Source organism: Lagenorhynchus albirostris, chromosome 15 (assembly GCF_949774975.1).
Source record: "Lagenorhynchus albirostris chromosome 15, mLagAlb1.1, whole genome shotgun sequence".
NCBI lineage: Eukaryota > Metazoa > Chordata > Mammalia > Artiodactyla > Delphinidae > Lagenorhynchus > Lagenorhynchus albirostris.
Window position 1 is genome coordinate 86,298,426 of NC_083109.1, and position 20,990 is coordinate 86,319,415.

Consider the following 20,990-nt stretch of genomic DNA (forward strand, 5'->3'; position numbering starts at 1 on the left):
GGCCCGGAACGAGGCTCACGCAGCACCATTCATCTCCTCACTCACTCAATAAGCAGTTAGCGCGTGCCCGCAGAGTGCCAGGCCCTGCTCTAGGCACGGGATGAATGGGAAGGAGACTCAAGCTGCGATAGGGGTTAGCAGGGTCCACGTCTGAGTGCAGAGATTCGCCTCTAATAAAACCCAGGGAAGCGCAGTCCTGGAAGCCTCAGGTGGGCTCCACGTGCTTCAGAAGGGAGCTTCCCAGGGCAGGCGGGCCAGACAGGCATGCTTCCCACAGCTGCTGCTTTGCTCTGTCCCCAGAACGCCCGGCCTCCTTCCCTTAGGCTCCTGCCCCATCCCAAGGATGGGAATGCCTGCCCTGCCCCTTCCAGCCCTGTGCTCCCTGCTCACCAGCCCAAGGGCAGCCCCTGCACTGGGGAGGCCAGGGCAGCCCCTCTCACTGCCCATTAGCGGCAGAGTCGGGTTAAAGTCCCTCCTTCGCCAAAGTATGGATGCAGGTGCACACTAACTGCACCAGGGAGAGAAGTGAGATCCCAGCCCTTGCTGAGAAACAAGCTTAGAATTCTCCAAATAGTAGAAATTCCTTAAAAATAGATGGTAAAAGCAATACGGCAGAACACTGCCTAAATATTCACTAGAAGCCGTAAGTGGATATGCCGTATCGGTGCGTGAAAATGTGTACCAGACACTTTTAGAGGAAGGAGGACCAACAGTACCCCTCTCTCACAGACCCTCCCCGCCCCGCCCCCCCAACAAGTGTGCTGAACACCTGCGTGAGGTGGAAAATGCACAGCACCAGGGTCAGGAGGCCCAAGTCCAGGCCAGGCTCGGACGCCCACAGCCTTGCGTGTTGGGCGAGTCTCTCCTGCGCCCTCTCCCTGACTGTAAACAGGCACAGCGCCCTGGAGGTTCAGAGATGACACGAGAGAGGATTTTGTACCGCAAAACCACGGTATTATTAGGACTGTGGGTAAATGTGTTGATAAGGGCCGGAAGACGGAGGCAGAATAAAGAATTTTAAGTTTATGGAACTGTTTGGTTGAATTGTCTAATTGTACGGTATCCATTTAAAAATTTTTATAGTATCTTAGCTGAAAAGAACATGGAGCCCAATTCCTCTACAAGATACTACTGTGTGGGTCAGGGAAATGGCACAGAACAGAAGGAATGAGTTCTCAGGCTCACGCCCCAGAAAGAGGCGAGGTGCGGGCTTCCCCTCCCCTCCTGGAGCCTGTCTCACCCCCCCCCCCCACCCAAACCAGGAGGACCTTCTCTGCCATCACATCCTGAGTCGTCCCCCCGGCGCAGACAGCAGCTGGGGCCCTGGCACAGGAATCTGGGTGGCTGTGTGGATGCAGCTGGCATCCACTCCAACAGTCCCTGGGCCTCAACATCCCTGCAAACATGCCTCCGACACCCAGAGAAACCGACCTGCTGGGTAACTATGCAAAGAACCAGGAATATAGAAAGAAGGAGATGTGGCCCTGTCCCTAAAAGGCTCACAACCCAACGAGTTTTGACATCTGTCTGAATATTCTCGAAACGAACACACTTCAGTGAAACACTCCCAACAGAGGCAGGTGCCTCTTCAGACAAGCTCTCTGAAACTGGACTCCTCAAGTTTGTGCACCGGCTGCTGACTGTCTTACGGAGAGAAGGGAAGCTTCCAGAGGAAGTGGTGGTTTCTAATACTGTGGAGCTCCAAGCTGCAAGGTGAGCACCGGAGGCCCGGGCTCCAGCCACACACAGCACCACCTCGCAGGTGGGAAAAGCAGGGCACCACCCGCCAAGGACACCCGGGGGGAGGCCTCCCACGTGTTCTGCCAGCTCTTCAGGAACTGGGCGTCTAGGACCAAATGCTACAGATCAAGAAGACACGGTCGAATGTGATGCCCAAACGCCACAAAATGACCGCACGCTTCTCACCAACTACGGGTTCAGAGCAAAACCTGCAAAGGAATTTGAACGAGATGTTCAAAAAGAGCCTTCCTGGACTAGCAGACACCTTCACCAAGGCAGGGCCATCGAACATGAAGATCCCTCTGTCAGTCATGTCCTCGAGGGAACGTCCCTGAAGCTGAATCGAACCAGCCAGCTTGGCAATGAGACTCCCACCTGCGCCTTGCCCTGCTGATGCTGGGGACGCATTTTAGGGATAAACTCAGTCCCTGCTACTGCAAATCCTTACGTCCGTGACTGACAAATTAAAGGAGGCAGCTGGAGTTAAAATCCAGCCTCTGTGACTGTGACCTGGATGTACGATTTACCTTCGATATGATCTCAAGTATGAAACCCTTATTAATAGCCTTCCCTTTTCACATGTATCACCTAATAAGAGAGCTTTCACTTTTGAAGGATTTGTCTGCCACCCTTGCACAAACACACAGTAACGCCTGATCTCAAATTCAAGTTCCTCCTTTTTGCTGAAGACGACCACGAACCCTCCCTTCCTGAAATTGAGATTCTGAGGCCTAAGCGTCAGCCATTATGCCGCTTGGAGCCCCTGAATGAGCATCTGTCGCTCCAACGAAATAACCACAAGCGCAGGCAGAAGGAGCAGATGTAACCTTTTACTCCACCATTTCCTTTTCCACTTTTCATATTAAATATCTGAAATATATTAATCTTAAAAAACAATATTAACACAGTACTCAATGAATACAGGGAGGGAGTAAACAGCAAGTCTAGACTGCAAAATCGCAGGGTATTTTACAAACGAGAGTGTGGGTGTGGTCGATTCCAGGTGTTTCCAGCTGACTCGCCAACAGGAGCACTGTGGAATTCTGCGATGTGTCACACCAGGAGAGAAACAAAGCCATATAAAAATATATGCGGCAACGCATTGCTCCATCCTCCGGGAGATGGTCGCGGTACCACAGGACCTTCGTTCAGGTTTAAAGTAACAACACAAGCACTTTTTTTTTTTTTTTTTTTGGTGTTCAGGATTTTCCCCTAACGCCTTCAGTCTCTAAGTAGATTTTCAGGCTTCGGGTAGCCAAAGAGGACGAAATCTGCTTCGTAGAGTTTGTAAAGCTGCCGCCTCCAGGCCAGGGGAATTTTGGCAAACCAGCCTTCCTCCCAGCTGCTGGCAGTTCTGTTCCGGTAACTCGGGGGGAACTGGAGCAGCCTGTCCACCTTGAGAAGCCGGAGCAGCTGGGTGGCGTCCTGGTCCAGGGTCTCCAGTTTCCCCACAAAGTCGTAGTCTATCTGGCAGGGGTGGCAGAGGCGGTGCACCTGCCTCCAGTGCTCGTTGAAGGGCGCCAGCTTTTCGGTGTGAGGGTCCAGCAGGTACTGGATGAAGTTGGCGAAGGACACCCTGAGGCCTGCACTGAAGGCCTCGCTGACCGACTTGGGCAGGCTGGTGTGGTTGGAGTACCTCTTCAGCATGGGGACGGCGAACTTCTGGTAGAACTCTTCGTTCTCCAGCTCGAACTTGCTGCGGAAGGCCGAGATGAGGCGGACGAAGGGGTCCCGCACGAACAGGAACTTAGTGTACTTTTTCAGCTTAACTTTCATGAGGTGGCGGGAGAACTTCCCGTAGCGGCGCCAAAACTTGTTGAAAGTCAGGTGGGTGCTGGAGTTGTGGACGTACTCCCGGGGGATGTCCAGGGGGTCACGGTAGGGCGTGCCCTGGTCCGAGAGGCTCTGGCTCAGGACGATCATCACGCGCTTCCAGTTGGTGCAGGCCACCTTGGGCACATAGCAGTAGATGACCCCGTGGCGGTCGTCCACGATGAGGTGGTTCAGCTCATAGTTGGGAATGTCATCGAAAGAGCGCTCCTTGGCGGGAAACACAAAGCTGGCATTGGCGCAGAACCCCCTCAGCACGCTCCTCCGTTCGGCCTGCCGCCCGTCCGGGTCCGGGCTCTGCTGGGCGTCGTGGCTGGACCAGTCGTAGCCCCTCACACTCTCTTCCATGTTGCTGAGCACAGGCTTGCTGGAGGCCAGCAGGGAGGGCTGCTCCACCTTTCTACCCAGAAGGATGTTCTGCTTCGCATGAGCACTGAGGAGCTTCTCCAAAATCTCCTCAATGCTGGCAGTGAAATACTTGCCGTCCCCTGGCTTGGGGCTGGGGAAGGGCTGCAGGATGTGAGGCCTGGAGAGGGAAGTGTGCAGGTACAAGTGGGCGGTGCCCATGTTGTCCCAGTACACGATGATCAGGAGGATCATGAAGACGGACCCCAAGACCAGCCACAGGCGGAAGAACCGGCTTTTGGTCATTGTGTCCATGGATGCGGGGGCCTCTTCCCCGGATCCTTTCACTTCAGCTTCCTGTAGAGACCACACGCTGCCCTCCGAGGAAGCTGGAAGGCAACAGAAACCAAGTTAAAGGCTAAGGTCCTCTCGCAGCCTGCGGTCCTGAGAGGATGGTGCCTGCTGCCATCTCAGACCCAGTGGCCCTGCTTTTCCCTCCCTCCTCCACCCTCTGAGGTGGACTTTGGGGGGCTGCCTGATGGGGAGCTTCAGCTTCTCCAGGTGATGTGACCCATGAGGCTTAGGAAGGCCCAGAGGGTGAGTGTGACTGGAGAGGTGACTGGAGACCCCTTACCACCGCACTGAAAGGGGGAGGCCGGACCCAGACCAGCCCCCAGGCGGGAACGCAGACCCTCGTGAAGAGTGGGTGTGAGAATGAAAGGAGAGGCGCAGCGAAACAAAACACGGTAACAAGAAAGTTAAAGCTCAGTGCAATGCTGAACTCACCCCTTCTCCCGCCCAAACCCCTTCTTCTGTGCACACGTCATCCACACAAACACTTGAGACGGGCCCCCGTGTGAGGCCGACAGCGTGCTGTGTGCTGTGAGCGGTGCAGGCTGCTGCCGGCTCTCAGCCTCCTGGTCCACAGCACCTGTACGAGGAGGGGCTGTGCAGGCTGGAAGTGACATTCGTGTCGGGGCTTCAGCTATCTGGAGGGCTGTCACGTGGGAGAGAGAGCAGCTTCAGAAGATACAACTCAGAAACTGAGTCGAGCCTAAGGAAAGAACACTAATAATTATAAGTGGGCCAAAACCACTTAAGAACGGGCTGTTTTTGAAGCCATACTAGGACTTCTATCACTGCAGGCATCGGGGCACAGACAGACGGAGCACGTCCTGGGGTGTTCTAGGGGAGGGTCCCGTGTTGTGCACCCTCTGGGACATCTCCCAGTGTACACTTCTGAGTCTATATTCCTCGTATGCATTCGACTATGTACCTAGTATCTAATGCATTTTCATAAAATGAACCTAAAAGTTCATTAGGCAGAAATTTGGGTGCAATCTCTATCCACCTCTGCAGCTGTTGTTTACTCTTTTTCGTTGTTGTTTACTCTTAATTCACTTTTTTTTAATGGAAAATTAATACATACTTATGGCAAACAGTTCAGCAGACAAAGGGTGGGGTGGACTTTTACACAAAAGGAGCTGCAACGACCATCTGACAGAGAAGAGTACATTCTCTGGTCATCGTCACCTTCATGTAGTGTTTCCTGAGCCCTAAGAGCTCGTCATGTGCTCCCACAGAAAAAGGAAGAGCAGAAAAATCTGGTGACCCCTACCCTGAGGGGTGGCGATCACACCTCCTCTCACCCACTCAGGGCTGTCGGCCATGTGCTAGAGTCACACAGCTAGATATTTATTATATGTTATATATTTATTATATAATTATTACACATTATAAAGGTAATAAGCACACTACGGACATTATGAAACAGGAAACAGGATTACAGGTGAAATACCCTGCTGTGTCTTGCACAACTGCTGCTGGTACTTTCGCTCCTTCCCTTCGAGTGGGTCGCGGGTGTGAGTGGAATAAGAACAAGCAATGCTGCAACAGGTTTTAATACGCTTTTAATGGTAACGGTTAGGATCACAAAATTTTACAGCCTATTTTTAAAACTAGATCATAAGCGCCCATGTCATTAAAGTTTTCAAGACCATCCCTTCTCAAGGATGTGCAAGGGCGAACAGTTTATAAAGATGAAGGTGAAACCATATTAAAAAAAAAAAGTTTGCCAAAGGCTGAGAAAGCAGCAAAGGGAAAAAGTAACTTAAAATGTCGAGTGATTTAAGAGATCAGTTTTCAATTTTAAGATCAAGACTAATAAACAGAGTAGAGGTGATGCAGCATCACAGTTACATCTTGTGGACACAGGCACAGCCACAGATCAAGGATCGTGCTATCGGCCACATACTTATAATGCTAAGTACCAGAACTACCTGGCCTGATAACCTAAATACCTTGACTTATTTTTCAGCCAAGCAGTAGCATATGCACATTAATAAATGCCAGTGCCTACAAAAACTCTGACTCTCTTTACTAATAATTTAGTAAGAATTCAATTTAATTGCAAGGAAAAGACATGGTCAAATGTTTTTTGGAGAATTACTATATATTGATAACATCTTCTTGATAGCAGCAGCCATTTATCGACCTCTTCCTGTGTGTCAGGCACTAAGATGCGCGTTTTACACACGTATGTTACTGCAGGCCCTCTGCACACCATCTGGGGCGGGGGTGCAGCATAATCCTCTTACAGCTGAGAAACTGAGGCCAATCAGCACATGAAAAGATGCTCAATGTCACTAATCATTAGAAAAATGCAAATCAAGGCCACAGGAGACACCACCTCACACCCACCAAGATGGCTACTGAAAACAAAAGCAAAAAAAACCCAAACCAGAAAACAACAAGTACTGGTGAGGATGAGAAGAAGGTGAAAACCCTTGTACACTGTTAATGGGAATGTAAAATGCTGCAGTCACTGCATAAATAGTATAGAGGTTCCTCAAAAAATCAGAAATAGAATTGCCGTATAAAGTTACCATGTGATCCAGCAATTCCACTTCTGGGTCTATACCCACAAGAATTGAAAGCAGGGTCTTGAAGAGATATTTATACACCCATGTTCACAGCAGCATTACTCACAGTAGCCAAAAGGTGGAAGCAACCCATGTCCATCAATGGGTGAATGGATAAACAAAATGTGGTCCATCCATACAACAGATTATTATTCAGCCTTAAAAGGGAAGGAAATTCTGACGCCTGCTACAACATAGATGAACCTTGAAGACATGATGCTCAGTGAAATAACTCAGTCACAGAAAAGGACAAATACTGTGTGATTCCACTTATATGAGGTCCCTGGAGGAGTCAAATTCATAGAGACAGAAAGTAGAAGGTGGGGGCCAGGGGCTGTGGAGGGGGATGGGGAGTTAGTGTTTAATGGGGACAGAGTCTCAGTTTGGGAAGATAAAAGGAGTTCTGGAAATGGATGATAGTGATGGTTGCACAACAATATGAATGTGCTCGATGTCACTGAACTGTACACTTAAAAATGGTTAAGGTTGGGCTTCCCTGGTGGCGCAGTGGTTGAGAGTCCGCCTGCCGATGCAGGGGACATGGGTTCATGCCCCGGTCCGGGAAGATCCCACGTGCCGCGGAGCGGCTGGGCCTGTGAGCCATGGCCGCTGAGCCTGCACGTCCGGAGCCTGTGCTCCACAACGGGAGAGGCTACGACAGTGAGAGGTCCGCGTACCACAAAAAAAAAAAAAAAAAAAAAGGTTAAGGTGGTAAATTTTTTTTTTTAAGGTGGTAAATTTTATGTTACGTGTATTTTACCACAATAAAAACAAACTGGAGGGAAAAAAATGAATTAGAGCCGTAACAGTGGACTTGGAGGAATTTCCAAGAGGTATTGTTGAATGAATAAGGCAAATGTAGGACAGTGTGTAAAAAATAAACAAAGCTAAATATGGTCGAGAGCTGTACAGAGGCTAAATTTGGAGCCAGCTGCCGAAGCCACAAGCTACCCTTACAACCTTGTGCAAAAGTTCCACAAGCCAACTTCACCTGCAATTTGCTTATTAAGCAAAGTTTTAAAAATTTATAATTGGGGGGCTGTTGCACAAAAGCAAGACAGGTCTTCCCCTGGGACAGCCAAAAACCTGTCTGGTTATTCAGTGGGGAGACTGGTCCCAAGAGCCTTGTCTTGCCCTGGAGTCCTGCCACGTCACAGCCCCTTCCAGGCCTTTCTAAATCAAGGGGATGAGCGCCTACACACCAAGCTGAGGCAGCGTTTACCGATGAAGCTGAGGCCATGGTTCATTTTTAACATCAAGGAACAGGGCAGTCCTTTGTGTTGTCATTTCTAACCTCAAACATGCCACAAAAACAGCATGGAAACAAGACTGTCTGAGTGTATGAAATGGCCTGTGAGAGTAGTCCTTTGAGAAGAAAGGACTGTGGCTACTTTAAAATATTCATGGAGCACAAGTTCCCAGTTTCTCGGAATAGTGGAGAATAGAGTCAAGACTACCACATAGCATCGCCAGCAACAAGTTTTACTTTTTAAAAGGGAGTAAGACATCTAGGAATTTCTGGTCCAGGTGCCTGGGCAGCTCAAGCTGGACAGTCTGGGTAACACTTCCTTGTCTTCTGGGGGTGAGAGCAGCACAGTGGGGAAAGCCAGCTGAGAACCGAAGACTGCTTCAGAAACGTGTCAGGGAATAACGATGACCTCATAAAGTAATTTTTCATTCAAAAATAAGGGCATTGTTTCCGAACATAAATCTCCCACTATTTCAAAACGCAGTCAACAAAAAGCCCCCCAAGTTTTGAAGAAGCAGAGCAAGAAGAACCTTCACAGAGGAAGTGATCTACGACTGGCGCTGCATATCAGTCTCAGGCTTCTGCCCGCAGCAACAGAACTGACAGCAAAGTCTATCCAGAAGTTTCATCTTTGGGGGGCTGGTTTTCTACAAGGGTTTTGTCAAAGGCCCTTGTAAACACTACTGATGAAAGAATTAGGTTGGGTTTAAACCAAAACACTGTGGCTAGGCCGAGCTGTTTCTTAGCTCAAGGTGGGGTTAAACATTTCTTCTGACACATGGCAGGGTATGATGCCAAGGGCAGCTTGGCAGCCCCAGGAAGCAAGCACCCAGTGCTGGCCGCCCACATAAGGCTGCTGGTCTCAAGGAGCCTTCACACCAATAGTAGGCAAGAATCCGGGAAGATGGGGTGGTGTGCAGCTGAGGGCTGACCTCCCTCACACTCAGATGTGTGCCATCCTGACATATCTAGAATAGAGGGCCACAAGGCCAGACCCATACTAAGACCCATATAAGGGCACGTCCCAAAATTCGATAGCAGAACTGACAACTACAGTACAAAAAGGTCAGGTGGTATATGCTGGGTAGTTTTATGTGTCAACTTGACTGAGCTATGGCTGCCCAGGTAGTTTGGTCACACATTCTGGGTATGTCTGTGACGGTGTTTCTGGACGAGATTAATGTTTGGATCGGTAGGCTGAGTAAAGCAGATGGCCCTCCCCAGTGTGGGACAGCCTCATCCAATTTGTTGAAAGCCTAAATAGAACAAAAAGGCAGAGGAAGAGAGAATTCCCTCTCTCCACCTGACTGTCCTTGAGCCGGGACACGGGTCTCATGCCTTCAGACCTGGACGAGTACTAGAACTCTCACCAGCAGTCTTCCTGGTCCTCAGGCCTTCAGACTCAGACTGGAGCACACCGTCAGCTCTCCGGGGCCTGAACTACTCAGCTTCCATAACCCTGTGAGCCAATTCCTCATGATAAATCCCTTTACTCATACACACATACCTTATTGGTTCTGTTTCCTTGGAGAACCCTCACTAATATATCAATATTTATTTTGTCATACGGACTGGGGTGTTTGTGTGTGTGTGTGTGTGTGTGCGTGTGTGGTGTGTGTGCGTGTGTATTTACTACATATTATAGACACAAGTGATCAAACCAGTGAGAATTAAACAGTGGGTGGTAATAAATGGAAATTAATGTATCTGCCATGGTGGAAAGGAATGTTAAATGCAGAGAATTTCAGCCACTATCCAATACAAGTATTCCAGAGGGAGAGGTTGAGATTCATTTTTTTCCCATAGAGATATCCTGTTATTCCAGCACCATTTGTTTAAAAGACGGTTCTTTCCTGATTAAATCACTTTAGCACCTCGCTTTTTTTCCTTTTTAAGTCAGGTTTATTGAGGTATGATTTATACACAATAAAACGCACTCTTTTTAACTGTACAGTCTGATGAGTTTGGGCAAATGTACACTATAATTAAGATATAGAACATCTTCATCATCCCCCAAAGTTCCCTTATCCTCCCCCAACACCCAGCTCCAGGCAGTATATAGTTCTATAGTTCTGCCCTTTCTAGAATGTCACATAAATGGAATTATACAGGAAGTCGCCTCTTGCATTTGGCTTCCTTCACTTAGGAAGATGCTTTTGAGATCTGTCCAAGTTGTTGCTTGTGTCATTGCTGGGCAGTACCCCACTATATGGATATACCACTATCTGTTTATCCATTTACCAACTGATGAACTTTGGAGTCAGCTCCCTTTTTTGGCTATTATGAAAAAAATTAATGTCAACTTTTTTTGCATACAGACTAGTTTTTTTTTATGCTGAGACTTTCAAAAAGTCAAAAAGATTGTATTAAAAAATATCAAGCGGATTTTTAACCTCCTGGAAGGTTCTGTAAGATCCATAACAGTAGATGTTCTGTAATAAAGACCAAACTGACCATCAAAATATGATGTATAAATCTTAGATTATCAATACTTTTCCAATTATAAAATTTTACGGGCTCAAGTGATTGTAGCAAGTTTGCAGGACACAAGGTTAATAAACAAAAGTCAACCACTTTCCTACATTTCAGCAATGAACAAGTGGAATTTGAAATTAAAAACAGAATTCCATTTATGAGCAGCCCCCAAAAGAAAAACACTTAGTATAAAGCTAACAAAATATGTACAAGATCTATATGAGGAAAACTACAAAACTCTGATGAATGAAATCATCAGAAGAACTAAGGAAATGAAGAGATATTCCACGTTCAAAGTGCTAAAGGATAGGAAGACTCAATATTGTCAAGATATCCATTCTTCCCAACTTATAGATTTATCCCAACCCAAATCATAGCAAGTTATTTTGTGGATATCAACAAACTGTTTCTAAAGTTTATATGTAGGAGCCAAAGACCCAGAATAGCCAATACAATATTGAAGGAGAAGAACAAAGCTGGAAGATTGATGCTGCCCGACTTCAAGATTTACCATAAAGCTACAGTAATCAAAATGGTGTGGTATTGGCAAAAGCATGGAGAAGTAGATCCCTGGAACCGAACAGATAGCTCAGAAACAGACCCCCATATGGTCAACTTATTTTTAACAAAGGAGCAAAGGCAATACAAGGGAGCAAAGACAGTCTGTTTCTGCAACAAATGGTACTGGAACAACTGGATACCACATGTTAAAAAAAAAAAATTAAAAGAAAGAATCTAGACACAGACCTTCAAAAAAACTAACTCAAGGGCTTCCCTGGTGGCGTAGTGGTTGGGAGTCCGCCTGCCACTGTAGGGGACGTGGGTTCGTGCCCCGGTCCGGGAGGATCCTGCGTGCCACAGAGCGGCTGGGCCCGTGGGCCGTGGCCGCTGGGCTTGCGCATCCGGAGCCTGTGCTCCGCGGCGGGAGGGGGGGTGCCGCAGCAGTGGGGGGCCCACGTACCGCCAAAAAAAAAAAAAACTAACTCAAGATGGATAATAGACCTAAATGTAAAATGCAAAACTATAAAACTCCTAGAAGGTAACACAGGAGATAACCTAAATGACCTTGTGTATTGTGATGCCTTTTAGACACAACATCAAAGACGATATCCATGAATGAAATAACTGTCCACACAAAGATGTGTACAAGAATATTCATTGTGGCTTTACTCAAGATAGCTACAAACTGAAAAGAACCCAGAGGTCCATCAACAAGTGAATGAATAAACAAGCTGTGGTGTACTCATTCAGTGGAAAACTATTCAACAATAAAAAAGAGTGAACCACGGACTCACACATCAATACATGCAACAACATGGATGAATCCTGCAGATATTACACTAAACAAAAGTACCCAGACACAAAAGAGTACATACCACATGATTTCATTTATACAAAGGTTATAAAAGGCAAAACTAGTGACAGAAATCATAGACTGCAAAGGGACAGGAGGAAATCTGGGTGATGGAAATGTTCTATTATATTGTTTGTAGTGGCAGTTACATAGGTAGATACATCTGTCCACATTCATAGAACTTTACACTTAAAATGTGTGCATTTTATTGCATGTAAATTATACCTCGATACATTTGATTTCAAGGGGAAGAATATGTGAGCAGTCTTATTAAGTCAATCACCAGAAGCTAAAACTTTTCTCTTCAGCACAAACACTATGAACTAACCAGCTGTCACTGATTTCTACAACACAGGATAAAAACACCAGCACTGAAGTCCTACACAGACATCTGGAGATCGGGAAGAAAAGGAAAGGAATTCTGAGGCCAAGTCCAGCCTCTGCTGAGTGGCCTGGGATATCTCTTTAAGTGTGAGTTTCAATTCTTCACCTATAAAACAAGAACAATCAAGGCCTTTCTGCTAACCGGAGCTACTGAGAGGATGAAAATGAGAACATATCAGCTAAGTGTTTTGTAAAATAGTAAAGCATGTTCTTTAGACTATATACCATTGGCCTTAGTTATCTTTCTATTTCATCTGGCCCTCAAATATTTGTATCATATAAATATAACATTATTTTTATTATTACTCATGCTTTCTACCAATAGCCAGTTATCAGCAAGGAAGAATGTTATGATTTCAATTCATTTTATAATAATAACAATAGCTAATATGTTTTCCAAAGTGCTGTTATAGGCCTTGCATATCTTATATAATCCTTGCATATCTTATTTAATCCTTGTGATAAAGTTGGGGCAAAACAGCCAGGCAGGGGCTCCCCTGGTGGCACAGTGGTTGAGAGTCCGCCTGCCGATGCAGGGGACACGGGTTCGTGCCCCAGTCTGGGAAGGTCCCACATGCCGCAGAGTGGCTGGCCATGGCCGCTGAGCCTGCGCGTCCGGAGCCTGTGCTCCGCAATGGGAGAGGCCACAACAGTGAGAGGCCCACGTACTGCAAAAACAAAAACAAAACCAAAAACAGCCAAGCAACTTACCCAAGTGTACACAGCTACAACTGTTCAGAGCTGGCATTTGAACAACTGATTTGAGAGCCTACCTTCCCAAACACTACAGTCGACCAGCCTCTACAGTAAATATTTAATGCAGAATTGGTTGGTTCTTCTAGACACTCAAATTTTTATTACCTTTATTTCTGAGAAAATTTGCTTTTCCTTGTCCAAATAACCAACTTCTGAGCATTAAATCAAGTGACATGACCTTCATTAAGAAGTCCAAGAATGTTTCAAGTTTTATTCATTTATGCTACTGGCAAAGAGACCAGAAACTACCTACTTCTTTTCCAGCTTTGCAAAGGCAAATAATTCACTGAGGGTCTCATCACTGTAGTCAACAGAAATTTGGAAAGTTTGTTAGTGGTCTCAACATTTACTCTCTGCACCCTGTATGGCCCAGCCCTGCAACTGATGCTTTGGTGTTGGATTAAAACCCCCATTGTAGGGTATATTTTCACTTCCGTGCCACCAGGACTGGGGGTTTATTTGCTTATAAAATTACTTCACTTGTATTTGGTTAACACTGAGAACTAAATCTGACAGTGTATCCAAATAAAAATAAGTAATAAATGGGCACATTGATGAGAATGAAAGGTTGATGTCCGTGCCAGAAGACCTAAATGAAAACTGAGCCCAAACTTGGCCTTTGAAATAAAGTAACTTCCCGCAGAGGTGGCCCACAGCACACTTGGCTATCTGCTCACATTGGTGTCTTCGTCCCTGGTCTCTAAGCCCCGTCGGTACTTCACAAGTAGGCAGGGTTATTAGTGTAGGCACACGAGTCCCATATTCCCAAACTAGATTTCAAGTTCTTAGGTGACAGGGATCATGTCTACTATATCTTCTATATTCCTCACAACACTCAAACACTTGTTGCGTGGTATTTGACTCTGGAATCCAAATAACTCATTTCCCAGAGTTAAGTCAATTCAAAGAAATTATTTCAAGGGAAAATAGATAATAAATTTCACTATGATTAGCTTAAGAACCTGAATAGGGCTTTACCTTCAAATATATGCAGACCCTAACCCCTCTACTTCCCTACCTCCTGTGTGCACCCTGCCCCCCAGGCCACCACCAGCTCTCACCTGCGTTACTGCCACAGCGTCCAACTTGTTCTCCCGCCTCCGCTCTCCTGCCCATACTATCCTCTTTAAACCCAGTAGCCATGGTTCTTCTGCTAAAAGTCAGATCATGTCATGGCTCTGCTCAAAACCCTCCAATCTTTGGAGTCCAACAGCTTCCCATTTCCAGTCCTTACAGTGGCCCATGACAAGCCCTATATGACTGGGATCCCACACTCTCCTCCCCTTTGCTCCCCGTCACTGGCCCCACTCTAGCCACAATGGCCTCCTTGTTGTTCATCATCTACGCCAACCAGGCTCCCACCCCCTGGCCCGTACACACCCAGGGAGTCCTGTGGCTCAACCTTCTGATCTACACCTGAAGCTCACCTCATCAGTGAGGGCTTCCCTGATCACTCCCCACCCTGCATGCCCCATCCTCCGTGGCTGTTTTTTCTCCATGTCATTTGTCATTACCTCCAACATTATATATTCACTGGCTTATTTGCTTATGGTCTATCTGCACTAGAATATAAACTTTAGAAGGGAGGTACCTGACCCTTCAAAGTCTGTCATAGTTGTAGCCTCAAGGCTATGAATAGTGCTTGGCATACAGTAGGTACTCAATAAAGAGCTGTTATGCTAACAAAAACAGATAAACATGACTGACCCTGATTTCATAATTTCTGAAACTGGGTGACAGGTAAAGAAGAGTTCATAAAACTATTATCTCTACTTTTTAAAATATATTATTTATTTATTTATTTTTGGCTGTGTTGGGTCTTTGTTGCCGCGCGCAGGTTTTCTCTAGTTGCGTCAAGCTGGTGCGCGGGCTTCTCATTGCAGTGGCTTCTCTCGTTGTGGAGCACGGGCTCTAGGCGCGCAGGCTTCGGTAGCTGTGCTTCTCGGGCTCTAGAGCGCAGACTCAGCAGCTGTGGCGCACGGGCTTAGTTGCTCCGTGGCATGTGGGATCTTCCCGGGCCAGGGCTCAAACCCGTGTCCCCTGCGTTGGCAGGCAGGTTCTTAACCACTGCGCCACCAGAGAAGTCCCTATTATCTCTACTTTTGGATATGTTTTACAATTCCTTTATAACAAGTTAAAAGAAAAGAAAAAAGCTAAAGAAAGCACCAAATCTCCGATATGTGACCACAGGCAAGAGACAGGATACAGAGAACAATGGCAATAATGGAGAGAAAATAAGAACAAGTAAACTCTGCCTGATAAGAAAGACAGCCTGGTGAGTGACCCAGCTGCACACACAACAGGCAAGAGTCTGGCCTCTTCCTTCATCAGAGTAGGAAGCTTACTGATTTTTCTTTATTTTGATCAACGTTATGCATGTATGCTAAAGGATTAAATTGTCCCAGGAGTTTACTACACACACAGTCCCCAGTCCCTTTCTTTCTCATCACCCACCTCCATCTTTCTCGCTCATTCTTATTAGATGAATCTTTTGGTGTCACCACCGACCTCTAAGCAATAGCCCTGGGCGATAACCGATGGTTCAGCTTGAGCGTCATCTACTGACTTCCCCAAACAGTGGCAGGCAGCTGGCAGAAAGGTAGTCTCTCTTTCTTCCCCTGGGCCCTCCAAACAACCATGCCCTTCTCATCTCCACGCCTCCTCCAGACAGGCACATCAGCATTTTAATTAGAGCAATATTCGATGTTTACATAAATTATTATCATTGCACAAAGGCTATTCACAGCTGAGCCTTGCAGTACACCGTAATTATCTTTCTTTCCTGCACAAGGGCTTATTTTCCCTGGAACTAGTTAACAGTCTTGTGTTTTCGCTTGCTTTGCTTTCTATGTACTTCATCACTAATACAGCCCCAACTCTGCCAACTGTCTAAATCTCCTCTCCAGATGTTCCAGAGCATCAGGTGCCCCATCAATTTCACATTCCCCAAAAAATCTCTTGGAGGAAACTTCGAGGCTCAGGTCCCAAGATACCTGCTCTCATACCTGGTACCTGGCCTGGCTGGCATCCCAGCCTCTCCATCTCATCCAGCAGATTCTTCTCACCTCTCCTCTGAGGCTAACCCTGTCTCCTCTAGCCTGTCTTTCCAGATTCACCACCTCATTTTGGGAGAGTATGCCTGCCAGTCACTTCTTTAAAATACATGAGACAAATCTTTGGAGGATTTGTGCACATATCTTTATTATATCCTCCTTTGCCTGAGTTTAGAATTCAAGGTGGAAAATATTTTCCTTCAGAATTTTGAAAGTAATGCTCTCTTGTCTCCCAGCTTCCAATGTTCCTAAAGATGGGTTCGGAGCCACTCTGCTTCATCCCGTGATGACCTGTTGGTGGCCTGTCTTTATTCTTCCTGAGAAGCTAGCATGATCTTCTTTGTCCAGAGTTCTGAAATTTCACAACAACGTGTCTTGGAGCGAGTGTGCACGTCTCTCTCTCCATGCGAACTCTCACTATGCAAATTCTGAAACAGCTTCAGATGCACTTCCAATGCACTTCCAATGCACTTCCAGATGCACTGCTTCCCAAACTCTTACTAGCCACTATCAGAAACTCGGTATCCCTCCCTATACAAACTTGCCCCCCACACTCTGAATATCCAAACTGGGAACTGAACAGACAGGTGAGTGAAGGATACCTGCATTTTCATCCATGGTGCCGGTCACTCAGTGGGCCCCTTCAAAACGGCAGAAAGTTTTGGTTCTAGGATTTCCCTTATCATTTTGTGGATGAGTTTATCCCATTTTATTTCTTGCTGAAACTGTTATTATTCAGCTGTCAATTTCCTAATTGGATGCTTTTTCTTTTTTCTCTCATTTTCCATCTCTTTGTTTTTCTGTTCTATTTCCTGAGTTCTCAACCTTTTCATCTACTGAGTTTTTTATTTCTTCCACTGTATTTTTTATATCCATGTGTTATCTTTTTGGATTTCTGAATGCTTTTTTTAAAAAAAAAAAAAGAGCATCCTGTTCTTGTCTCTTGCATGCGATATTTTCTATCTCCATGTGTGTATCAGTGACAGTATGCTTTTTAAGTGTGCTTCCTGCACACTCTCTATTGCTTCCAAGTGTGTGTTATGATCTCTATCTTCCAAATCAGAGGTTTCTTCACTTGTCTTTGGTTATCTATTCCTATTTAAGGGGTAGGGGATTAAAAGAACTTGGAAGCTCTGGACCCTAGTAAGGGGTTATTAATTATGAGCTTCATTAGTGAGTGATCCAACTGGGCCTCCTTACTGTGGACCCCCTGATGTCACTATTTTTAGGTCCTTTCTCAGACTACTCACTTTCCCCAAAGACTCTTCCATTGTCTTGTCTGGAAGGAAAAGTACCAACTGACAGTGTTCTGGGAGCCAAGCAGGCTCCACTCGCTTCATCCTCTTGGGTTTAGTACAGCAGTCCAGCCCCTCTGCCCCGCTCAGCTGCACCTGGTGCTTCCTATTCCTCTCTGAAATACTTTTAAAGTTCTCTAAACAGTTACAGAAACCACCACCTTGGTTAACTACAGGAAGTATTGAGTTACTGAGTCAGTTATCATTAAGCACATGTGTTGGCAAATGACTGGAGAACCATCAGCCCTGGCTGCAGCCACAGACTCACTAAGTAAGCGTGAAACTAACCACTACTTTCTGAAGAAAAAGATAAAGAAACAATCTAAAAATTGAAACTAAAGATGTAAGCTTAAAACAAATTATAAACTAGCAGCATTTGTTTCAGTACATTATCAGTAACAGTCTCTCATCCAGGAATGGCACCTCAGCCTGGAGACCCTTCCAGAAGAGAATCACCCACTAGCCTTGGTGACTGTATGGTAATGACAGTAAACTGCATTCCCACCATCAGCCATCCAACATGCTCTTCTTCTGCCATCTATCGCTTTCCCGCTAGACTCCCCAGGATTCCATCCCCGGACACATTCTCTCTCTCCACGAGCACATCTCATCCAGGATGGCCCACAAATACTGCAAATTCTACAAGTCTAAAAATCAAATGCATTTTAGCCCCTTCCTTCTCCAAACCTGCTCCAGTATTCCTTATCTCAGGTACCAGCCCCGTCCTCAGCACCCAAGTGAGAACCTTGGTTACTTTTGCCGTTTTCCTTTCCCTTTCACCACATCCCACAGAGCACCATCGCACTGTGGATTCTCCTGCTTGTTTCAAGCTGACGCCCTTCTCAACTCTCAGCCACTGTCCTGACCCACACCCTCTTCAAACGTACCCAGCTCAGTCTCCATCTCCTGATACCCTGGATCTATCCTCTGTTCTCACTAGTGTTACTCTTCTAAAACGCATCTCTCACATCCCACCCAAAACCCTGACTACTCCTCACCAGAAGGATAAAAGTCCAAACTCCCCGGCACGGCATGCAAGGCCCTTTGGTCAGAAACCTCCTTCTGGTCTTAGCCTCCATTTCAATCCTCAAACCCCAACCCACAATGAACACAGGGACTCACTGCTCCCTCCCCCCAAACGTCCCATTCACTTCCAAGCCTCCACATACCCTGCTGCCTCTACTTGGAATGTTCTCCCCAAACTTCACTCGTCTCTCAAGGTCCAATTCATATGTCATCTCCACTATGGGAAACTTCTACAACACCAAGAAACAAGTTTAGCTGCTCCCTCTTTCTTCACACTTTGTAAACACCTAGATGACAGCACTAATCACATGGTATTATAGTCAGGTTAATCATATTACCAGCGTCTAGCCTAACGTGGCATCTTACAAATGATGAGAGGCTCAACGTTTGCTCAGGTAATGAAGTAGGCGCACACTGACTAACAGTGAACAGTACTGCTGGCCTGAAAATAACAGCCCAAAGTCTTACAAACCATCTGGCAAGAAAAATAAACATCCATGTGTGTCCACGCAGGCACTCTCTAAGTTCTCAGTAGCGCTACCTTCAGGTAACACTTGCCTTGGCGTCAGCTGACACTTTGGAGGTAATCATGTTGCAATATATGTGTATCAAATCAACACTTTGCACATCTTAAACTTATACAACGCTAATCAATTATACTTCAATTTTTTAAAGTTTTCCCGGACTTCCCTGGTGGTGCAGTGGTTAAGAATCCCCCTGCTGATGCAGGGGACACGGGTTCGAGCCCTGGTCGGGGAAGATCCCACATGCCGTGGAGCAACTAAGCCCGTGCACCACAACTACTAAGCCTGTGCTCCAGAGGCCGCGAGCCACAACTACTGAGCCCACGTGCCACAACTACTGAAGCCCATGCGCCACAACTACTGAAGTCCATGCACCACAACTACAGAAGCCCACGTGCCACAACTACTGAAGCCTGCACGCCTAGAGCCCGTGCTCCACAACTAGAGAAGCCACCGCAATGAGAAGCCCGCACACCGCAATGAAGAGTGCTCGCTGCAACTAGAGTAAGCCCGCACGCAGTAACGAAGGCCCAAGGCAGACAAATAAATAAATAAAATCGCCGCCTCTCAAACCACTAAAAAAAAAAAAAAAAAGTTTTCCTAATATCTCCTTTTTCACACTGACACCAGCCCCGAGTCACCTTCCCAAAGCCAGGTGTTCACAGAGAAGGGCTAAACTGTGCCCTGGTTTGGGGGCAGGTGAGGACCAGCCGAGCTGTTTCCCAGCTGCCCCCTGCTCGGACGCACACGTGTGGGGACAGTACCCTTAAAGATGCGCTTGCATCCGCTCTGCCCCCAACCCACATTGTCATTCATCCCGGGTCTCCTGAGTCTCTCCGGCGTCGAATTATAACATAAATAATTCAATAATCGCGGGAACACTACGGCTTGTTGTGCTCCGCGCCAGACGGAACCTCGGCTCCAGCCAACGGCTTGCGGGACACGTCTTGGTGGCTAGGAGCCCAAATGGAAGATATAAGTCCTACTGTTAGCGACTAATACATGGCTTCCTTTCGCTGCTTCTGGCGCAAAGCGTCATCTGAGTGGTACTCTTCCAGGACGCGCCCGCATCCGCCGGGTCCGCAGTCACAGGTCCGCGGTCAGCGGGACGAGGAAGTGCCCACGGCCTCGGGCGAGCCAGGGCACCGGGGCGGGGGCTCCCCCTGCACGAGGCTGGTGGAGGGACCCGTGCGCCCGGGCGTCCACTCGCGGTCCCCGCGCTCGGAGACCCCCCAAGGGCTCCCCGGAACCCCGCGCGCCTGCTCCTCCCTCCACATTCCCGAACAGCCCAGGGGGAAGCTGACAAGCGTGCAAGGAGGCTCCCCGCCCCGCCGCCGCCCCCCCTGCAGGGCAGATGCCGGGCGGCCAGAAACGGGCGGGGACCAGCCCCGACGGCGGCAGCTGACCACAGCCGCGAGCCCCACCGCGGATGGGCGGCGCGCCGGGCGCCCCACGCCCCGTCCAGGTCTCCCTCATCCCCACAGGACCGGGGCTCAGAGACGGTGCGAGCCCTGCCAAGGTCACACAGCGACGGCGCGGGGACTCGGCCCGGAGCCGCGCCGGACCCGCCCAGGCGGCTGAGGGGGCAGGACCCGCCGCGCCGCCGGGACCCCCGCCCCGCGCCCCTCGCCTCACCTCACCTCACCGCGCGCCCCTCATCTCGCCCCGCGTCCCTCGCCTCACCTCGCGCGCCCCTCGCCTCACCTCGCGCGCCCCTCGCCTCACCTCCCCTCACCTCGCACCGCAGCTCGCGCCTCCACCACCTCAAGAACGGCGGACCGTCTCGAGGCCGCCCCTCCACCGGCCCCGCCCCCCGCCCCTCTTCTCGCGAGAAATCGCGGCCCACGGAGAGGCCACGGAGGCCGAGGATCACCCCCTCAGTGCGCCTGCGCCCTCCGCACCGCCCCGGGCCTCCCCAACCAGTGCCATGTGGCGCCGTATTTACGGCCGGGAACGGCCCCGCCCCCGGCCGCGGGGAGCCCCGCCCCCTCCCAGCGGCCAATCCTGTGCTGCCCGGCGCCCGAGACCAGCGAGGCGT

At 48.1% G+C, this 20,990-nt stretch overlaps 1 protein-coding gene across 3 annotated transcripts; it reads right to left on the reverse strand.

Annotated features, from left to right (window-relative positions):
- Positions 1 to 2,554: 2,554 nt before the first annotated feature.
- CHST12 (carbohydrate sulfotransferase 12) lies at positions 2,555 to 20,758 on the reverse strand. Of its 3 annotated transcripts, XM_060122858.1 has the most exons (3): positions 20,688 to 20,731; positions 4,702 to 4,969; positions 2,555 to 4,304 (listed from the first exon to the last, which is right to left on the reverse strand). In XM_060122858.1, the coding sequence occupies exon 3, from the start codon at positions 4,228 to 4,230 to the stop codon at positions 2,962 to 2,964; it is 1,269 nt and encodes a 422-aa protein (XP_059978841.1). In that variant the 5' UTR covers positions 4,231 to 4,304; positions 4,702 to 4,969; positions 20,688 to 20,731; the 3' UTR covers positions 2,555 to 2,961. The 3 variants fall into 3 exon arrangements, with proteins under 3 accessions (XP_059978841.1, XP_059978840.1, XP_059978842.1); XM_060122857.1 differs by lacking the exon at positions 4,702 to 4,969 and having other exon boundaries at positions 20,688 to 20,758; XM_060122859.1 differs by lacking the exon at positions 4,702 to 4,969 and having other exon boundaries at positions 20,678 to 20,746.
- Between the last annotated feature and the right edge of the window lie 232 nt (positions 20,759 to 20,990).

Excerpts from the sequence above, each read along its gene's own strand:
- CHST12 (XM_060122857.1), bottom strand. The coding sequence starts at position 4,230 with ATGGACACAATGACCAAAAGCCGGTTCTTCCGCCTGTGGCTGGTCTTG.